The sequence below is a fragment of the Manis javanica genome, chromosome X (genome assembly GCF_040802235.1).
Source record: "Manis javanica isolate MJ-LG chromosome X, MJ_LKY, whole genome shotgun sequence".
In the NCBI taxonomy this organism is placed as follows: domain Eukaryota; kingdom Metazoa; phylum Chordata; class Mammalia; order Pholidota; family Manidae; genus Manis; species Manis javanica.
In genome coordinates, this window is record NC_133174.1 from 18,084,512 (window position 1) to 18,105,000 (window position 20,489).

Here is a 20,489-nt window from a genome sequence, read left to right on the forward strand (position 1 = left end):
TATGTACTGCTTCATGAAGGACATTCTTAAGTGAAACTGGCTTTTTAAAAAAACTGATGCATGGTGGTAAAGAACACAATAACTGTTAAGTACAGTTTGGTGCTGCAGCCCTCACTCATGTTCATGAGCAGTCAGCACCTTTACCAACCATTGCTTCTGCATCATCAGTGCAAATAGTACTGTTAGGAAAATAAGTTTGATCTCTCAACCTCCTGAAAGGGTATCAGGAACTCCCTAGAGGTCTGTAGACAACTCTTAGGTGATCTAATCACACAACACCCTGTTCCCTTTCCTTCCTCTTATGTTTTGAAACCCACCCCTTGCAGAGCTAGATAACCCCCTCTTAGTTTTGTGCATATTGAGTTGCAATCCAGTAGACTATTTTTTCTCACTTCTTGCTTTTAACTTTAGCTTTTTTCTTTGCCTGAAATATTCTTTCCCCTTCACCTTTTCTCAAAATCTTGTTTTTCCTCCATGTGCCAGCTCGTTTTTCTCTTCCATGATTTCTGCTCTCAGATCAAGGTCATCTTTGCCTCTCTAAACTCTATAACATTAGTTCACATCTCCCTTACAGTACATATAGCTTGCTTCAGAGGGTTTTTTGTTCTGTTTTGTTTGCGGAATGGGGAGCCGTCTGCTAATAGTGGATGATTTAGGGCCAGTGACTGTCTTACTCATCTCACAGTACTTTACAGTGCTTAAACTTAGTGAATTATTGCAGAGTAAAATAATTTATTCTGCAAACATTTGGTTACTACCGTATGCCTTCAAGAATCATTCCGAGCACTGCAAATCTAGTCATGAGTGAGGCTGACATGTACCTGCTCTCGTGGGGCTTACTTTCTGTTACTGACTCACTCATTCTGCCTTTGTAGAGCTTGAGTTCACAGTGTGAGTAAATCCAGTCATTTCTGGTGCCTTTGGGATTTATTTAAGCTAGAAAAACCTTTGAGAAACGATCATTAAGTCAGCATAGCCGTTATCCATTTATTCTAACTAACCAGTTAATTCAGTGAGAGAATTGCAAACATTCGGAGAAACTCTAAGGCTACACAGAAGACTGAATTTATAGTCTTAGTTTTTTTATATCCATGTATTATGTGCCATGGCCCATAAACTTGTATTTCTTTTTTCTCAGGGTTACATCTGGTTCTATTAGTTATTAAGTAAAGGAGAGAGAAACTTTGAGGATGGAATGTCTAAAGATTCTGTGCCAGTCTTTTCTATATATAGCTTCTGTCATTTTTATGTTTATGTGGCTGGTATGGTTCTAGCAAAGATAGTATATATTGGTGTGAGAAGGGTGTTATTTTATAGTTTGGGGCTTTTTGTTCCCTCTTTTTCTCTTTTAGGCATTGACAAAGGATCCCCAGGATTACCCTGATAAAAAAAGCCTACCTCATGTTCATGTTGCCCTCTGGATAAATTCTCAAGGAGGCAGAAAGGTGAAAGCTGGAGATACTGTGTCATATGTCATCTGTCAGGTAAAACGACCGTAATTAATAAGATTCTCATACCACTTACCAACCCATAGTACAGTGCAGATCACCACAGTGTCTCATGTAGTGATCTTCAAAAGAATTGGTGCTGTAAAGAGATGGCTTAGTCTGGTTGATTTTATAGGACTTAAAACATTAGTCCAGGGGGGTATGGCATATTTTATTATTAAAATTTCATAAACATTTAAGACTGGTGTTTTGGTTCACTGATACTGTTTTGGTGAGACAGGTGTATATAACAGTAGCTATTTTTCCAACCCTGAATTAACTGAAATGAAAATGTATATAAGTTTGGTCATAGGTCCAGCAGTAGATCTTTATCATTCCTTTTGTAAGTTTCTATTATGAATACTGGTAGAGTAAGAGAATAAATGCATTTTTCCCTGCCCTGTGTTCAGATATTACTGTGTTAAAAAAAAGCATGAAATGCCTGATTATATGGAGAAAAGTGAGCGATCCTAAAAGCATACCTTATGAAGAAAGCACAAATTATCTAACCACTTCCCCTTTTTTTCCTTTATTTTGAGTGGAGGAGGCCTAGAACCTACCTCCTTGCTTTCTTTCTATTCCATAAGGCACTCTACAGGACCTCTAGGCCTTCAGGAACAGTTTTAAACCATTAACCTGTTTCTTTTGAGAGCAGTATGCCTCTGGCAGTTAGGGATCGGGAGAGAGGATACGGAAGAGCAGTTTTATTTTCTTTGAGAGCATTTAACTCCAGTTGGAACAAAGGAGAGGTCTTATCCCTTCTCCCTGTTTAAAAAAAAAGAATCACAGCCTCTATCCAAATTCTTTCAAATTACTATGATATGGTCTGTTTACCTGAAGGCATAATTTATCTGAATAAGACTGTTTTGTTTCTTTTTAATTAATTACTGCATTTTATTACAGCAAAAAAAAGTGTTTTAGATAAGCCTTAAACTTCATTGCAGTATGATTGATCTTTGTCAATTATATTCAAAGTTTTTAAATTCGTAGAGTCTTTTCAGAACTTGAAAGTTGTCTGCTAATATCTGCTCAGTATTGTAGATGATGTACATAACAAATGATTTAAGTACATGGACAGGAATCAGCACTTGACTCTGTCTCCCTCCTAGGGTTACCCTTGATTAAGAACTGTTACAGAAAGCCAATTCCTGCAGGAAAATATTTCCATAAATGTCTGACTTGCTCAAGCCCTTAATGTGCTTTGCATATTGCCTCTGACAAGTCTCATCTCAAAAAAACAATTTTCATATTATGCAAATAAAGATTTTGGTAAATAGGCTAGTTTTTTTTTTTCACTTATGTCTTCACATACATGGAAACACTCTTAGATTATTAATGACAGGAGCAGATGGCAGCATACAACTTTGAAAAATTATATAGGTTCCTTGAAATAGCATCTAATAATAAAATCCAGCCACAATTATGTTTTGGCTAAACCTGGAATGGAAATGTATGGTAGTGTGATCAATACATTTAAAAGTCAAGCTTATGTTCCTTGATGTCTAAATATTAGGTCTTATGATTTCTTTTTCTCAGGTCTTACTGATGTCTAAAACTCAAAATGCTAATGCTAATACAGTACAATAAATCTAATTTGATCTGTTTTCAATATTTTCCCCATTGCACTGGTGCTGGGCCTTGTTTGCTTATTAAAAGTACAGTTCATGTTTCTTTTTATTAATTTGTTTTTACTATATCCCAGGAAAAACTATAGGACTTTACCTTTGTCCCCTAGCAGTGGGACATGCCTACTTTCAGCATGTTTGCTAGCCAAAGCTGCCTACCTGTTTTGCTTTTAAGCACTGACATTCCTTCTGTATTTGATAATACAACCATATATTTAGAGTATGTTTTTGTAAATGTATGATGGCACATTTTTAAGATAACTGTTTACTACTCTAAGCAAAGGTGCCTTCCAAGAATTGCCTATTTGTCTAAACAGGTTCTGTTCTTTAAAATTCACATTTAGAGTATAGTGCTTTGCCGATAACTTATTCAGATGAGTTCAGAGAGTAATGTTTTCTGTATCTAATTTATATTGTAATTCATAGTCTTATAAAATCTGTGTGAATTATTTGCTGTGATCTTAAATCAACTTCCATTCCTTGGGTAGGTTTTAAATCTTTAATTATTTAACTTTCATTAGACATAATTTCCATAAGGCATGGCTTTAACATAATTGTTTTAATGGGCCCATTTGTCACCTGTCTAAAATTGTTTCCCATCAGTTTCCTACTAAAGGTGACTACATAGTTTGGAATGAATTAACTGTACCTGGTTGTTTCTGTGAAGTATCTGCTTTGTGAAGTTCACAAATTACTACATGGGACTCCCAGACAGGCCAACATTGCTTCTTAATCTGTTTTTAAAGGTGTATGCCACATATCATTGCATATACCATGGGCTCTTGAAAGATTTGAAAGTTAGGTCTTTGAAGGATATATTTTATGTCCTGGCCTAACTTTTTCCAACACAATGCAGCAAAAAAACCTGTCCTCTTACCCATTCTTTTGAATTTAGTCATAATCGAGCTCATTTTTTTTTAAATACAATAAGAAAAATGTTTGGGTCATTGTTTAAACGAGTCTTTTGTGTGGCTATTTAAAATAAAAACTTTGTTAACTGGGAATATGCTTAGACATTTTCAACTGCTTTTTTAAAACTATGAGAGCATCATCTAATATATTGGAAAGTAACTAGAGTGCCTTTTTAAGAAAGACATTTGCCTCTACAAACTTGGTTTTTATTCACCGTTAAAAATTATTAAACTCAACATTGCTATAATCTTAAGGGCAGACCAGTTAAAAAAAAACTCTAATTCTATAAATTGATCACATTTCATGTATTTGTTAAAAGGCATTCTGAATCCAGTTTGGTGCATAAAGACACTGCCTAAGGGTTTTTTACACTCTCCTTGTCACTAGCTGTCACCTTACTCTCATCTAACAATTAAATTTCTGAAAGGGCAAAAATTAAAGTTGATCAATTCTGCCTAATTTCTTTTACTGTGTTGTGAACTCCTGAAAAATAATTATAAGCAGGTCTTCTAATCTGAGGTTTGCTTCCTTTCTGGGTATTTCACTGTATCTTAGAATAGATAGAACCTAGCTGATAAACATCCCAGTTCTTTCCATCAGGAGCTTAGCCAGAGAGAGAGGCCCCTTGCCTCCAGTCTCTGGTAAAAATGGTGGTGTGGAAGGTTGCCTCTGCTTTGGGCTGGGTGCTGAACTGAGAAGGGACTGATTATAGCAGAGATGGGAGAATGGGATTCATGTTATAATCAGTTTTGCACAGCAGCTGAGCGTTGTGAATAGTTATAATTTACTAGTCTGACTATCAAATTTTGCTGTGCAGATGAGAAGTGGAGGGAGTGTTGGATGTGGGTCCAGTAGTGATGACTTTTTGATTTGCAGATGATATCCCATATACAGAGTTGTATGTGGGCCAGTTACACAGAATTTTACAACCTTCATTTTTATACAAAAGAGGGGGCCCTTGGAAAGAGGCTGCTGACCCATCTTCCTTTTCTTGAGGAAGAACCAAGTAAATAGTGCAAAATGGCATGCCCTTTATTCTTGTGGCGAAATATTTTGCTTCTACTGCACAGCCACTCCACCAAACTATTCATTAATTTTACTACTATGCATTATATCTTACACATAAGTTACTACTCTGGGGGTTTCAGTCACCTGTCTTTCTTGCTCATTTGCTTCTCAGTGATACAAATAGCTGCCATAGAAAATATTACCCCTAGGGTATTTATGATGATGCTATGACTAGAATTCGTGCGTGAAGGGATTGTATTAACATAATAAAAGGACCACACATGTTTTTTGTCATCACTCCTAAAGGGCCTTTCTGACTAGACTAATTCTTAGCAAGTCTTCTCAGTGTGTGTCTGTGATATGGCAGGTGGAATTATTTAATCTAGTCATGCCATCTTGTTGGTTTCATGTTTCAACAAAAAATAGAACACAACACATGCTGGATTTACATTCTTGGGCAGTGGGCGAGATGTTCTCCTTGATCTTCCTACTCTTAGATGCAGATGAAGTGTTCACCAATAGGTCAAAGGACTTTTTGGTGTTTGGAATTAAATAATAAAGTTTGAATTGTTGTCCCTCTTTTTAACCAAGCCAGTATGTGATTGAATTTCTCACACCTTTACCTGCACCATGCCCTCTTCTAGGATGGGTCTAACCTCCCTGCGAGTCAGAGGGCCTATGCACCTGAGCAGCTGCAGAAACAGGACAGTTTGACCATTGACACCCAGTACTACCTGACCCAGCAGGTCCACCCAGTCGTGGCTCGAATCTGTGAACCAATAGAAGGAATTGATGCTGTGCTCATTGCAACGTGGTTAGGTAAGTGTCCTGAGCTTGCGTAGCCCCTCACCTGGCAATGGGAGCCTGCCTGGTCCTCCTCCACCTCTGGTGAGCCCTGTTTGTAGGCATGCTGCTGTGTGAAGAACTTCTTTGTTTTTAGGTGGGCATTTATTTTTTGCCTGCTCCATGGCTGGTACTCAGTCAGTAAATGCTGAGGGAAGAGAGGGAAGGCAAAAGAAAGGGTGAGATTTGAGGCACATTGTAGTCTCTGAGCTTACGTTGTTGTAGCTTTAATTGACTGAACTTCCATTAATAAGGAAATGGATGATGTCTTGATTATTGGTTCATCTGTCTGTTTCTAAATATATTTTTGTATAAAGTGAGAATATGCAGTTTTTCGCATTAAAGTGCTGAATTTTTTATATTCAATTCCCTGTGCGTATTCTACTCTACTTTAAATTTTTCTAAAACCGGACTCAGTGTTAGCCTCTAGGAATCAGCTGATACCTAATTTCTCATCACCCCAGGAGATGCTGGCCAACGCTGAAACCTCAATGTTTCTTTGACTTTTCACTGTGTTATCAGACTCTCTTCTCTTGCTTAGAAATGTATTTCATAACCTGCCCTGATTTCATTTCAGGACAACCAGCCCGACGGAGTTGCATTGCTTGAAGGTCTCCACTCTGTCCTGTTGTATGCAAAGATTCATTAAGTACTTAGATGGCACCTCACCATCTGTAAATAAAGTCCAGGTGCCCTGACATCTTATAGTCTCTGACTCTGGCAGTTACAGATAGACTAACTTCCTAGCTCCAACCCGTATTGCTAGCCTTATTTCTTAATCTGTATACTCAGGATCTCCTAAGTATGGTATTGGAAATTTCTTCCCAGCTGTATAGGAAATTTTCTCTCTCTCTCCTCTCACTGAAACATCTGGCTTAAGATGTGGGCTTTGGCATTATAGGGACCTGGGTTCAAATGCTAGTTCTGGTGTTTACAAGCTCTGTGGCTTTGGCAAGCCTCTAAAACTTGGTCTGAGCCTTGGTTTCTGGAGTCATAAACTAGAGTTACTCTGAGGGCACAAAAAGATGATGCATGTAAGATGCTCCACACAGGCCTGGAGCAGAGAGAGTGCTCAGTGAGTGCCATTCGTAGCCACATCCCTCCCCCCTGGCAGGCTTTGGCATAAATTTGTCCATATTCCTCTCGTTCATAAGATTTGTATATAGTTAGGCCTCAGTGTGCATTTGTGGACTGAGACTGAATGGATTGAATGGTCAAGTCACGTGTTTTCCATCCTGCCCCTGTTGAGAATGTTTCTGAGCTCCTACCCGCCAGCCCTGCCTCCACTGTCCCACCAGTGTCTGCTCTGGAAATGGAAACTCATTTTTGACATTTGCCTAAGCACAACATAATTAGGAAGATAAAATCTGCTACCCAAATCATCATATAATGTATTCTCAAAGTTGAGTTGTATTTGATGATGTTTATAAATCCTCAGCTGGGAGGGGGAGTGTAAGTGCACAATATTATTTTAGCTTCTTTTTTCTCTCCATTGCATTGAATGCTTACTCTGTCGGATACTATAATAAGTAGTTTGCATGTGTTATCTCATTTAATCCTTGCAACAACCTCGTGAGGGTATGTTGTGTTTGCTTCATGTTTTAGAGAAGGCAGTCAAAGCTTAGAGTGGTAACTAACTTGGTCTTGTCACATAGCTAGTAAGTGGCTGGGTATGCTGGGATTGCACCCCAGACCTGTGTGACTCCAAAGCTTCTGCTCTTAACTGCTATGCTGTGCTGTACTGCCTCTAAGCTCAGAGGTTATGAGAGACAGCCTCAGCTGGGAGTGGGATGGACGTGGTGTGGAGTGGACTGGAGTGCAGTGGGTGTGAAGCAGTGGGAGCTTCATCTTCATGCCCCCTTTTCTCACAGGGCTCCTCCTGCCCAGCTCCCCTCCTGCCCGAAAACCCTGAGCAAAACCATTTTTTGTAAAGAGTTTATGTCCCATTTTTTCATTTGCATCATCAAAAAATGGTCTGAAGGCTAACTGCTGCCCTTTCCTTCCTTGGTTTTCAATTTTCCAGTGGCCCAGCACTGAGAAGAGGGGTAGATGGAACAAGTCCCGCTTCATGAATGACGTTTAACAGTTAAGTGAGCAGCCGTGTATTTCAGCAAAAAAGCTGTAAAGGGTAGTGGAGCCTACCCAGTGGGTGACCTTATGCTCAATTGGAAATCTCAGAGGGACCAGACTGATTTTGTTGGTTCCACGGTCATATTTAAGATAATTTTTCATAGAAATTAAACAGTGGGAAGATTTTGACTTGCTTAAAGACCAACTTTATCCTAATTGCAGCTGTGTTAATGAATCCAGTTTTCACAAATTATTTTCAAAGCCAGTAGCCTAGTGGGTCCCGTGAAGTGTTCGTGTTACTACTAACTGAGCTCAGTCTACCTCGGGAACCTCCATGCTCGTGCATGATCCCAGCAAGTCCCCATCTCTCCTACTCCTACCCTGTCACCTGAAAGCTCTTGGTTGGTTGCCAGGTAGCTGATTGGAGCTACTGGAAGGACATGTCCTGAAGGAGCTGCTGCTGTTATCCCTTTTTATCTTCTTTTTCTCATTTTTCTTTTCTGCCACTTGATGGCATTTCTCATTCCAAGGACATGTGAAGTTGTCATTGTTGTGCTGTACCCCTCCTCCCCTGCTCCTCCTCAGCTCCCACCGCAGCCCGTGCCATCACCAGCTATGGCCGCATGCCCATCTACATTAGTCATGAGCCCTCCTAGACCTTTGTCTCTCCCGCTTTCCTCCTGGGCAGGGCCACATGGATGAAGTGCAGGACAGCAAGTGCCAGTTCACTATGGCAGACTTTTAGAAGACATCAAAGCTCACCAGGCAGATCTCTGCAGGCAGATCTGCCCCTGCCCCATTCAGGAGCTGCATTCGATCTGCATCTTTTATACCTCCAGTCCAAGTGAAAAATCAGGGTGGCTGTTCTGCACTAGGGAATTCAAGGCCCCTGTTAGCAGTTTTCACTTAGCCTATGGTTTTAGAGAGGGGGAGGGAGGAGGTGGGGAAGTGGTGGGAAAGTAAGGGGAGTGTCGGGGTGCATAGTTTCTAAGAGATGCAAGCTGTAGGCATAAAATTACTGTAATTTGTTTTTTAAATTCTAAATCTGTTTTCTTTATATAAAAAAAACTGCAGTTAGTGAACTGACACTGTTAAATAAGTTGAAGTGTACAAATGTATACATAAAATACAAGCCCTCCAACTGCCTAATCACAGACATAAAATAATTCTCTTGCTTTTAATGTGTTTTTTATCTCTGATTAATGAAACATATTATAGTGTTGAAACTTCAGTGAAGTTTGATACTTTGTCCTTTTAGTTAGCACAAAGAAATCAGGCATAATGGCATAATTTCATTTAGGAAAATTATTAAGTTCATGATTTTTTATTTTTAAGATTCTTTTGTGGAAAGCAACTGTATTTTTCAAATACCTTTTTCTTTTTCTATTGCTTTTATACTGCTTTCCTTCAAATGAAAGGCAAGCATCAAGTGTTGGTTTTATCCTGTGGCTTCACTTTGGAAATTCTCTTTCTCCCAGTAGGTACCTCCTAAAGTCTGTCTGGTGGCATGTTGCATGGCCAGGTGTTCTGTATGGGAAGGCCATTTTAGTGAAAAGGAGAGAGGATAGTCTATTAAATGAGTGAATGAGTAAGTCTGTTGAATTGAAAGAGCATAATTTGTTCCCTCTAATAACTAATGGTCCTCATTATCCTGCAGTAAAATGTGTATCATTTTTCTGAAACCCATGTAAGATTATTGCTGTTGGGCTTAAATAAAGCAAAATTTTACTCTTTTTCCATCTGTGAATAGAAAAAAAATATAGTATTACTCTTCTTATACAATAGCCCTATGGGAAACATGGCCACTAAAACTTGGAACTCTTAGCTTTTGTTCTGCAGAGTGTAGGTTTTTTCTCTCTCGTTCTAATGAGAGCTCTCTATATATTCTGTGTATGAAATAGTCACAGTGCACTCCAATATCCAAATAGTCTTGTGTACCTAGCAAAGTATGCCAGTGATGAGAATATTCTAAAGTTCATTCTTGAATTTTCTCTTTTAATAAATTTATATTTCATGCGTAACTATCTAGAATTCTATAATATCTTTCCTTCAGTGAGCAATGATTTGTGCAATAGCTGTCAAGTACATTTCTTCATGCTCAGTGACGAAATTTCAGGCATTTGGGTATCTGGGCAGTTTGCTCATGGGTCCTGAGAAACTGTTGATGTTTGAAGGACATGGGAATTTAGAATTAAATCTTTGAAAGTAGTGCTTAAAATAAGACAACAGGAATAGTGTGGTCTTGGGTTAAATTGGAAAGTGAAAGCTCCCGTTTTGAAATGAGGCTCATACCACTCAGGTTATAAAGGTAGTTTATGTCAGTAGGGTCAGTCTTGTTAGCTGAGAACATCTGCCTCTTCTCAGATGAAGTACCATTCCAACTGCAGCCATCAGTGTCTCATGTTCCTAAGCAGATTCATGTGGAAGACCTGCCATGCTCAGCATCATAATGGGCCTGTGAGGGATGCAAAGTTGAGTCATCCATGGCCCCGTTACTCACATTACAGCCCAGCCTATTTAGTCAAATGCACTGTTGTGGGAAGTCTAGTGGACAACACAGCATATGTCCTAGAAGAGGTCAAATAAAGGATTCAGGGGAAGCGGAGACCATCCTAGCTGGAGCCACCAGGGAAGGGTTTATAAAAGTGTCGGCATCTGAGGCAGCATGGGAATGTGCCATGGGGAGGCCAGTGTGGACTTGGGAATGGTTGCCTATCCCCACCTCTGACCAGCAATTCCAGCCCACTGATGAATGGCAGGGGCCTGACCTCCACTAGGTAACCCTTGCCATCTCAGCCACTGCCCTCAGCACTTTAGGGAGTTGACAGGAGCCTCTTAAAGGCACACAGCCTTGTGCTTCAGTCCCTGCAAGACGAGCATGGGATGTGTTTCCGGCCCAGTGGCCCACAGCACTAAGGGCCCATAGTGGTACTGCTCCCCAAAGTCAAGCAGAGACCTCTTGAGAACTTAGAACCAAAGCAGAGCATGTTTAACATAATCATTGGGACGAGTATTCCCAGCTCTGGCTTTGTAACAATACTTGGAGTTTCCAGAGGGAAATGGAAATTTCTCAAATTACTTAAGTTAGATCAACTTAAAATTTTTTTAACTTTATTGAGGAATAATTGAAAAATATAACTGTATATATCTAAAGTGTACAATGTGACAATTTGATATGCATTATAGAATGATTACCAAGATCAAGAGAAGAATTAATGCATCCATCACCTCACCTAGTTTCCATAAATTTTTTTGTGTGTTGAGAAGGCTTAAGATCTACTCTAAGCAACTTTGAAGTTTACAATACCCTATTATTAACTATAGATCCGTTTTTTCAAAATACATCGTTTTAGGTAAGTACACCAAAATGATAGTTGATTGTGTAGTTTATAGAAAAATGGGTGGATATAAATGAATACAGCATTGTACACAGATAGTTAAACTATATTAAATGTATATATGTGAGTAAGACAGGAAAGGGAAAAGGTGGTGAACTACCAGTTACTTGTTGAAAAAATAATATTTTACTATTAAAAATGAGACCGTTTTTACAAAATCAGGAAAAAAACCCAGATTGAACTATTACTAACTCACTTCTAAGAGAGTGTTCTGGGGACCTCCAGTCTTCTGTTGCCTGCCCGCCCCTGGCAATATTTACCAACAAAGATGGAGAGAATAGGGCTTTGTTGTAAGAGCAGCAATCCTTGTCTATTGTTTATGCTGTTTTATTTTCCAAATACTTTTTCAGCATAAAGTTAGCATCTTTTCTCAGGTTTAAAAATAGGAAGAAGACACTTCTTAAGTTTTTTCCTGCCCAGAGGCACAAGTCTCATTAAGTTAAAATTCACATTTAGAGCTGTCATTAAGGGCATTAAAAACAGTTGAGTGAGGTAATGAGGGTGATGCCCATCCAGGGTCTTTTTTGCTTTTGTCATTTTGGGAGTTATCTTCTGCAGGGCAATAAAAATCTTGGGAGATTATTTAATCTAAAGGTTTGGATATTCTTTTTGAGTAGTAAGCAACTTTCCATTTTTCTTGTGGAGAGGGTTATTGTTGGTGTGAAAGGCAGTTTATCTTTAAATTGGATCTACAATATTCTTAAAATGTTTTATTATGGAAAGTTCTAAACATGTGCAGTAGTAGAATTGTATAAGCAAGCCTCCATGTGCTTGTGACCCAGCCTCAGCAGTCTGCAACTCTGGGCAATCTTGTTCCTCTTCTCCACATACCCTGATTGTTTTGAAGTGAATCCTAGACATCCTATCATATTATCTGTAAATATTTCATTATGCATTTCTGAAATACAGGAATTCCTCCTTTTCAAAATAACTATGTTAAATTGCTAGAAAATCCCCCACAATTGCTTCATTTCATCAAATAATGAGTGTTTGCATTTCCATGATTGTACTGTGAATGCACTTCTTTAAAAAGCTCCTTGTTTGAATTGGAGTCCAGTCATGGTCCATATGATAGTTAATCTCTATCTTTTTTTTCTATCTTTCCAATTTACATGTTTAGAAACTGGCATTTTTTTTGTCCTGTTGAATTTCCCTTGTTCTAGAGTTTGCTGATTGCATCCTAATGGTATCTTTCAACATGTTCCTCTGTCCCCTGTGTTTCCTATAAAGTTGTAGTTAGATCTAAAGACCTGAATCCTGTCTTTCAGTGCAATTTATTTTAGCTTTTGCTAGTACTATTTAGGTGTTGGTGTGTACATCTGTGAGGAGCTACATAGTGTCTGGTTAGAATCAAACACATTTTGAAACAAACTCACTGTATATGTTTAATACACAACTTTATCTACTTTTTTCAGTGTGAATTTTCTTATTATATAACATACATATAAAAAGAACACAAAACCTAACTGAACAGCTTGATGAATTTCCACAAAGTGAACACACATCAGTATAGTTAGCACTAAGCTCAAGAAATATTACTACATCCCCAGAAACCCCCGCATACCTCCTTCTAGAAACTGTCCTCCACCAGCAAATTACTATGATGACATCTAACATCATAGATGAGGTTTTCTTATTTTTAGATGTTAGATAAATTGTGTCTTTACTCTTTGTGTCTGGCTACTTTCACCCAGTGTTTGTTAGATTTGTCCATGTGGTTGTATTTCACTTCTATATAGTATCTGATTGTATGAATATATCATACTTTATGTACTGTAGGTATACCTATGGCTTCTTTATACATTTGGGAGATCATGAATAGCACTGCTTTTGAGCATTCTTGCACATGTCTTCTGCTGAACAGTGCATGTATTTGTTTTGGGTCATAGGAGACATGTACGTTCAGCTTTAGTAGATACTACTAATTATCCAAAGTGGTTCAAATAATTTACACACCTGCTACTAGCAGTGTATTAGTGCTCTACATTCTTACCAACACTTTATGTTTTTGGTTTCCCTTTTATGTGGTAGCATAATGTTCTCATTTTAATTTGCATTTCTTTGATGACAAATGCAGTTGAGCACCTGTTCACCTGTTTATTGGCCATTTGAACATTTCCTTTTGTGAGGTGCCTGTTCAGATCTTTTACTACTTTTCTATTGAGTCATCTTTTTCTTGTTGGTGTGCAGGCATTCCTTCTGAGTCCTCTGAAAATATATACCACAAACGTGATCCTATTTGGCATGTACTTTTTTTTGGAGTATAATTTACATACAGTGTAATGGTGCAATATTAAGCATATCATATATTCAAGACACAGAACATTTCCATCAACCAGAAAGTTCACTTGTCCCCTTTCCTAGTCAGCATTCCCCCTCACAAAGGCAACCAGTCATCTGATTTCTGTAACCATATGTTACTTTTGTCTATTATAGAATTTTATATAGAATTACCTATTATAGATGATTTCCGAAAGTACAAAGATTTGTGTTCAACTTCTTTCACTTAGCTTAATACCTTTGAGATTCAACCATCTTGTTGGGTATCAGGGTTCATTCTTTTTCACTGCTGAGTAGTATTCCATGGTAGATTATACCAGTTTATTCATTCTCCTGTTGATGGACATCTGGATTGTTTCCAATTTTATTATGAATAAAACTGCTATGAAAATTCTTATACAAGGCTTTTTTTGGGTATAGCATTCATCTTTTACAAATTCATTAGGTATTTTTTCTTTAATATTTAATCATACTAAATATTCAGTTGCATATTATTCTCTAAGAAGTCCACATATATGAAAGTCTGGATTTATGCGAAAGATAAATGATATGTTTCCTAAAAGAAATTTTTAGGAAAAAAAATTTCCACAGTAGGATTCTATTAATTAACATCCATAAGTTGCTTAAGCAGTTATTAGAAACAACTGCTTGGGAGTACCAGTTACTCTCTTCACTCATTTGGAGTTTCATTCATAGGGATTTTTTTCTTCTTTGCCATTTGTACGAACATATATAATTGGCCTTACTGTAGTTATTTCCAGTTGTACTAGTAGAAATGCCTTGTCTTTTGGAGAAAGAAAGTTATTTGGCCAAAGGCATCAGCCTCTCAAGTAAATGCCTTGAATTCAGAACAGTTTTAACTACTTGGGAATGGGGGCAGGTGAACATTCTAAAAACAGGTATAGTTTACAATGGTTAGAAAGTACAATGATAGAAAAAAGAACTTTGTGCTGCATGTCACATTGGAGGTATGCATGCTAAGAACATGGTGATCTTTGGGAAAAAGCACTGCTGAACTCATCCAGTCCAATGCCTATGATTTCTATAAATACTTCTTGAAACATGAGAGCTTTGATCTTGTTGCCAAAATAATGTTGGATCCTATAAATTTTCTAATTATAAATGACAATATTTTAATTTCTTTCCATTGTCCTGCCTGTCCTCCCACCCACCCACCCCCAGCCCAAGAAAAATGATGTGACTGAATCACCACAAGTCACAGGACTGAGTTAAAGCACAAAAACATGACTGCTTTCCCCCCAATTAACTAGTACCAGGCCCAGGTAGGCAGGCTGCTCCTTCCTTTATTCTGTACTGGAACAAATGGTTAATCATTTGTGGAAGTTCCTTTTCTCAAATGGGGCATAAAGTTTGATTCTTTAAACCAGTTATTCAGAGAAAGCTCTCAGTAGAAGAGAGAAGGAATTTGGAATTCAGTTTTGCATTTCTTGCTCAAAGACTAGTATGACTACTTACTGTATGGCAAGCATTTTAATACTGATTATACAATATATATGCTTGTATGCCAACTGTAATCATAAATATTTTGGTTTAATGTCACTTCTGACAAAAGTGTTTTAATTATGGAGGGACAATAATTACAAAAGGATTTCTATGTATCAGCTTTTTTGCACATTTTAAAATTTGGAATCGACCTCTAGGTGGCAGCACCAGCTACTTTTTTTTCCTGTTTCACTCCAGCCTTAGTGAGTTTTGGTCTAAGCAGTAAAACTTTTAAGTCTCTTGAAACTTCAAAATAAACTGCTTATTGCCAATTTTGTGAGGATTTGGAAAAATTAATTTGTATGTCCAGTAAGTTTGGGGCATGTTTAAGCCTAGATTTTGACCTTTACAAAAACGTTTCTGGCCACAGTGATTGATACTCATTTTTTAACATGACATTATATGTTTTCTTAAAAAGATTTGATTTAGCTCTCTGTGATTTGCCTATTGAACTTTTAATTGTCCTCCCAAGAAAATCACTTCTTTATGACATTTTTGTATCCAGTAACTTGTCCGAGGGTCATTATATACCTAATATTTTAAGGTAATTACAGTGTCTTCTCCCTTTATGTTTTTAAATTTTAACATTGACCTGTGACCAGGAATGCTGAGGTGCAGCCCCTTCTCTTGAAAAAAAATTCAGCTTGGGAATAAATCTGAAGTAATTAGCTAGGCCAGCTGGCTTTGTTACTGCCATGGGCAGATAAAGAGTTGTTTGTGGAATTAGACATTTAAAGTAGATATTTCATAACTCCTGACTTTTGTCTTAACTTTCGGCTACTCGTTGGCGTTTCTCCATAAGTTCAAGACGGGTTGTGGCCAAAGCAGACAGGCCCTGGGGCCTCAGGTACACTCTGGGGGCCGTGGCTGGTGGGGAGGCCTAGAGAGAGCTTCCATTGTTTCCTTGTTACAGCCCCACCAGTTCTGTATATGCGCAAGACCAGCATTGTTTTGTTCCTTGATTTTTGAATTGTGAAAGAAACTTGCCTTTTAGAAAACTCTTGCTTATTATTTTTCTTTTCCCTTACTTTTTGAATAGTATTGCCTGGGAAATTGATGAATAATCATACATCAGAGAAAAGGTGACGCTGCTTTTCAGATAATGGTAAATGAAGCAAGACGTGTGAATCAGTTGGATTCACGACTAGAGTTTAAAGAATTTGCAGCAGTTACCCTTCACTGCAGAGAAGAAATGGCCTCATTCATGGGCATGATCTCTCACTCCATTCCTCTGCTCCTCCTTAACTTTAAATGGGAGGGTGTATATTCCCACATAATACACATGAAGTTCACTAACTTGCTGTTTCTCTTAGGGGATAGGTAACTTGTAAAATAAAAATGTATAGTGAGTCTCGGGGCCAGGTGGCCTCTGTTGCAGTGATTTATGTATGTCACTAGCCATGAACAGTTTTCAAGTTGTTTTGATGTGTATTCTTTGTTTTTATTACACGCGATCATGTTAGGAAATAATCACTTTAATTCCTACAAGGAATGGCTATTAACTTGCTTTGTAGCATGAGCATGTGTTTCGTATCTTTCTCCAAATGTATAATCTTGAATGAATTTAGTCTGGATTAAATGATGTTCATTCACTGTTTTATTTTTTTGTTCATATGACATTTATTGAGTGCTTACCATGTGATAGACTCCATTAAAAGTGGTTTGTCCTCTAATGTCTGATTTAAACTGCAAAACTGCCTGGTCAGTGACACCACCTCCATTTTGGAGGTGAGAAAACAGAGTCTAAAAGTCTCAGCCTTATTCTTTGATCAGTACCTTTCCACTGTGTCCGAGTTGGCCTCAAGTCTTGTATAATTACTAGATGTCACTTGACAGTTGACCAAACAGGATTTAGGATCTTGTCGCTGAATTCTGAATACATCTGTTAGATTATCTGCCTATGTATATGCAATTGTCCATAGAATTAAAATAATTTTTAGATATTGCTGCTTTTGAAATCTTTGCTCAGTGACTTTTATATTACTTACCGTTATGCTAAAATAAATATGACAATTTTCCTTAGGTTTCTAAAAAGCCTAGAATTTTTAGGGATTGCTAAGGGGTGCTTTCAAGAAAATATTGTAAGATATAATATGGAATAATTACCTTTAAATGTAAATTCAAATAGTAGATTTTGACAGATTTGCTTTGAGCAATGGTAAATTAAATTGGTTGGCCTAAAAATGTTCTGTTCTTTAAATAGTTGTGGAAACTAGGTAGCATAACCTATGCATTGATTGATTTCTTGTGTCATTCCAATTGACCTATGTAAGGTATTTTTGGTTTCAAGATTGTTGGGGACATTTTGGCCTATAGAATCTGTAGATCTACTGTTTTTGCACACATTTTAAATTTCTGATGAGAACATCAAAACACCATGTTGTGTTTTGTCTCAGATGCTGCTACTGAATTTTAACCACTGAATTAGATTGCAACCTACATGCTGTTAACTACTGAGCCAAGATGGAATCGACCACTGCATTGAAATCAGGGTTAACAGTTTTGTCTGCACTTGAAGTTGTAATAGCAGTGAACTTGTTTTCTTTAATGGGATTTTTATTCTCTATTTTTAGTTTTAATGGTGATATTTTGATTTTAAGAGATCTTCTTAATAACAGTGCACATTTATTGGCATTTTCTCTGTAACTTTAAGAGAATAGTAAACCATCCTATATAGTTTCTCAACTTAAATGTCTAGTGGCATATTTCTGTATTGTGTTAGTGTGGTTCATTTGTTTTATTTGTAAAGTAATCTCTTGTGAAAAGAGAAGTCATTTGTCCATGTGATGTAAGCCTTTATCTTGAGTTCATATGGTTGTGTATGTGTGTGCATGAATTTAAAATCATTCTTTTGTGAGTTTTCTCCTTTGGGTTATTTTTCAGGTAAGAGAATTCAAGTAATTGTACCTTTCTGAATTTATTTTTTCTTCTACATTAACAGGACTTGACCCCACCCAATTTAGAGTTCATCATTATTATAAAGATGAAGAGAATGATGCTCTACTTGGTGGCCCAGCACAGCTCACTGATGAAGAGAAATACCGGGACTGTGAAAGATTCAAGTGCCCATGCCCTACATGTGGAACTGAGAACATTTATGATAGTGTCTTTGATGGTTCGGTTAGTTGTTTCTTTGTTTCCTTTTTTCATCTTGTGAAAAACCAGTATAAAGGCCTTTTCTCCTAACTATCTGTATAAAATGGGAAAATAAAAGCACACATTGCGTTCATGTGTTTAAATAATTTTAGTATCGTGTGAATTCTGCCGTCAAAACTTATTTTATGTCTGCTTGAAAACTCTTAATGGAATGTGCTTGGATATTGTTTTTGGGTTCCTAGAGTGCTTGGCCTTGGTTTTTAAGTAGAATCTCTTAAAAATTCTAAATTATCTTAAAGTGTTTTTTATTATAATTCCTTAATTAGTAACCTGTATTTCCCCACTCCCAATCCCAATTTATTAAAGACTTAGAGCAATATTTTCCTTGATCTGAAATCAAGTTAAAGAGAATTGGGTGTTTTTGGAAAGTCTTAGTTTTATCTTTACACATCCCACTTGCCTCCTTTTTGACGAAGGTGTACTCTGATTATCTTTTCTGCTGTCTTTGCATGTCAGACATTAAAAAAGTCACAGGAGACATTCCTCTCAAGAAGTACTGCCAAAAAATCTATCATTGACCTTGGATCAGAACTTGAAACTTGGCCAATATACTTGATTCCACTGCAGTGTTACACGTGTACTAGCCATTGGCAAATGAGTAGGCAGCAGAACTGTGTAAAACCTTGAAACGGAAAGAAAATGCATCCTTTATCTAAATTAAAAGTAATTATTTTAAGTTAATTTGGACAAACAGCAGATGTTTTGCATTTTTTGAATCAAAACAAAGCAGTCTTTGGAAGCAAGTGCAAGGAAGAGGCAGACACAGATCAGCAATACTTGCTAAATCCTTGAGTTTTGCTTCATTACAGCTGTAAATAAGATAGTTAATTGCATGGAGGCTTGACGACTTGCAGATGGGCTAACTGGGGAAGAGCCGATGTCAAGCTCTAAAATCTCTTCCACCTGGAATTGCTTAGTGTGGCGGGTAGGGTTATGTACCAGATTGGAGCAGGAAACCAAGATGTTTAAGTATCTAAAAGGAAAACAAATGCTCCAGAAACCCCAACAGTTTTCCTATATATTATATTTGCTTTGTCTTTGTTTAAAACAAAACAAAACAAGATGTTTCCTCCAACTACTAATAGTTAATTCACATTCGTACTCCTCCTGCCTCCCTTCACCCCAAATACATTTCACTGGGGGGAGGTTGCAGAAATTTTTAGATTTGCTAAGCTGTCAATAAGTGATTGCTTTGTAGTGTAACCCTTATTTTTTAGGCTTTATTCCTAAAATTAGGTTGACAGTATGACAATTAGCTAATGTTATTGGTACTCTTGCTTTTTTATCTTCAAGTTTAGAATGAATAAGTGAAAATTTAAAATTTTGATCAATATCTCTAAGAAGGATGTTTATTTATAATAATGTGACTTCACTGGTATTTTCAAGGGAAAATTCTCCATAGATTTTGTCATGCATTGAATGTAAAAAAAAAGTGATTTCAGGGTTTTCCCTTTGACTTGGTACTCCATTACGATGGTGGCAAGAGTGCGAGGTCTGTATGACTAAGGGGATCTTTGGGAGGAAAGTTGTTGAGAAAATAAGGTTTAAAAATCCACCAGTAAAATGAATTAAGAATATTGTGCTCCAGGACAGCGTGTAGGTGTTTAAGCACAGAAAACGTTTTCTAATCTTGAAGTAACCTTTTGTGTACTTGTCTGTCTTGACTTTTGTAGGGAACTGATATGGAGCCCAGCTTGTATCGTTGCAGTAACATTGATTGTAAAGCTTCACCTCTGACCTTTACAGTACAGCTGAGCAACAAACTGATCATAGACATTAGACGTTGCATTAAAAAATACTATGAAGTAAGTATCCATAATGAGTTTCTTACATACATGACTTATTTAAGTTTGGTACTTGTTTTAAAAGAAAACAAAATAGTCTTGTAGCATTGGTTTTTTTTTAATGAAACTAAAATTTTGAAAAGACTGTGGAGGAAAATGATTTGATTTCCCATTGGATACTAGATCTATTTCATTAAGCAGTATTTTCAATAATGAAATTTTTGCTTTAAGGAAAAATGCAACTATAATCAGGAAGTGTTTTAATTTACTGTTAACCTAAATAAGACTGAATTAAATGGTCACTCAGATCTTTGGACAGAGGACAAAAAATCAATTTTGCCTATCCTTGGCAAGTAGGGCTATAACATCACATCATGTGTGGTGATTTTAATAAATTGCCCACTAGCCAAGACTTTGTGTTGA

General features: G+C 37.3%; 1 protein-coding gene across 2 annotated transcripts in view; it reads left to right on the forward strand.

The window, feature by feature from the left end:
• Positions 1 to 20,489, forward strand: part of POLA1 (DNA polymerase alpha 1, catalytic subunit) — a 288,922-nt gene that overhangs the window by 129,563 nt on the left and 138,870 nt on the right. For both annotated transcript variants that reach the window (XM_017671042.3, XM_017671038.3), the window contains exons 31-34: positions 1,353 to 1,484; positions 5,677 to 5,851; positions 18,068 to 18,246; positions 19,956 to 20,087. In XM_017671042.3, the coding sequence (XP_017526531.2) occupies positions 1,353 to 1,484; positions 5,677 to 5,851; positions 18,068 to 18,246; positions 19,956 to 20,087 (618 nt within the window). The remainder of the gene's footprint in view (positions 1 to 1,352; positions 1,485 to 5,676; positions 5,852 to 18,067; positions 18,247 to 19,955; positions 20,088 to 20,489) is intronic.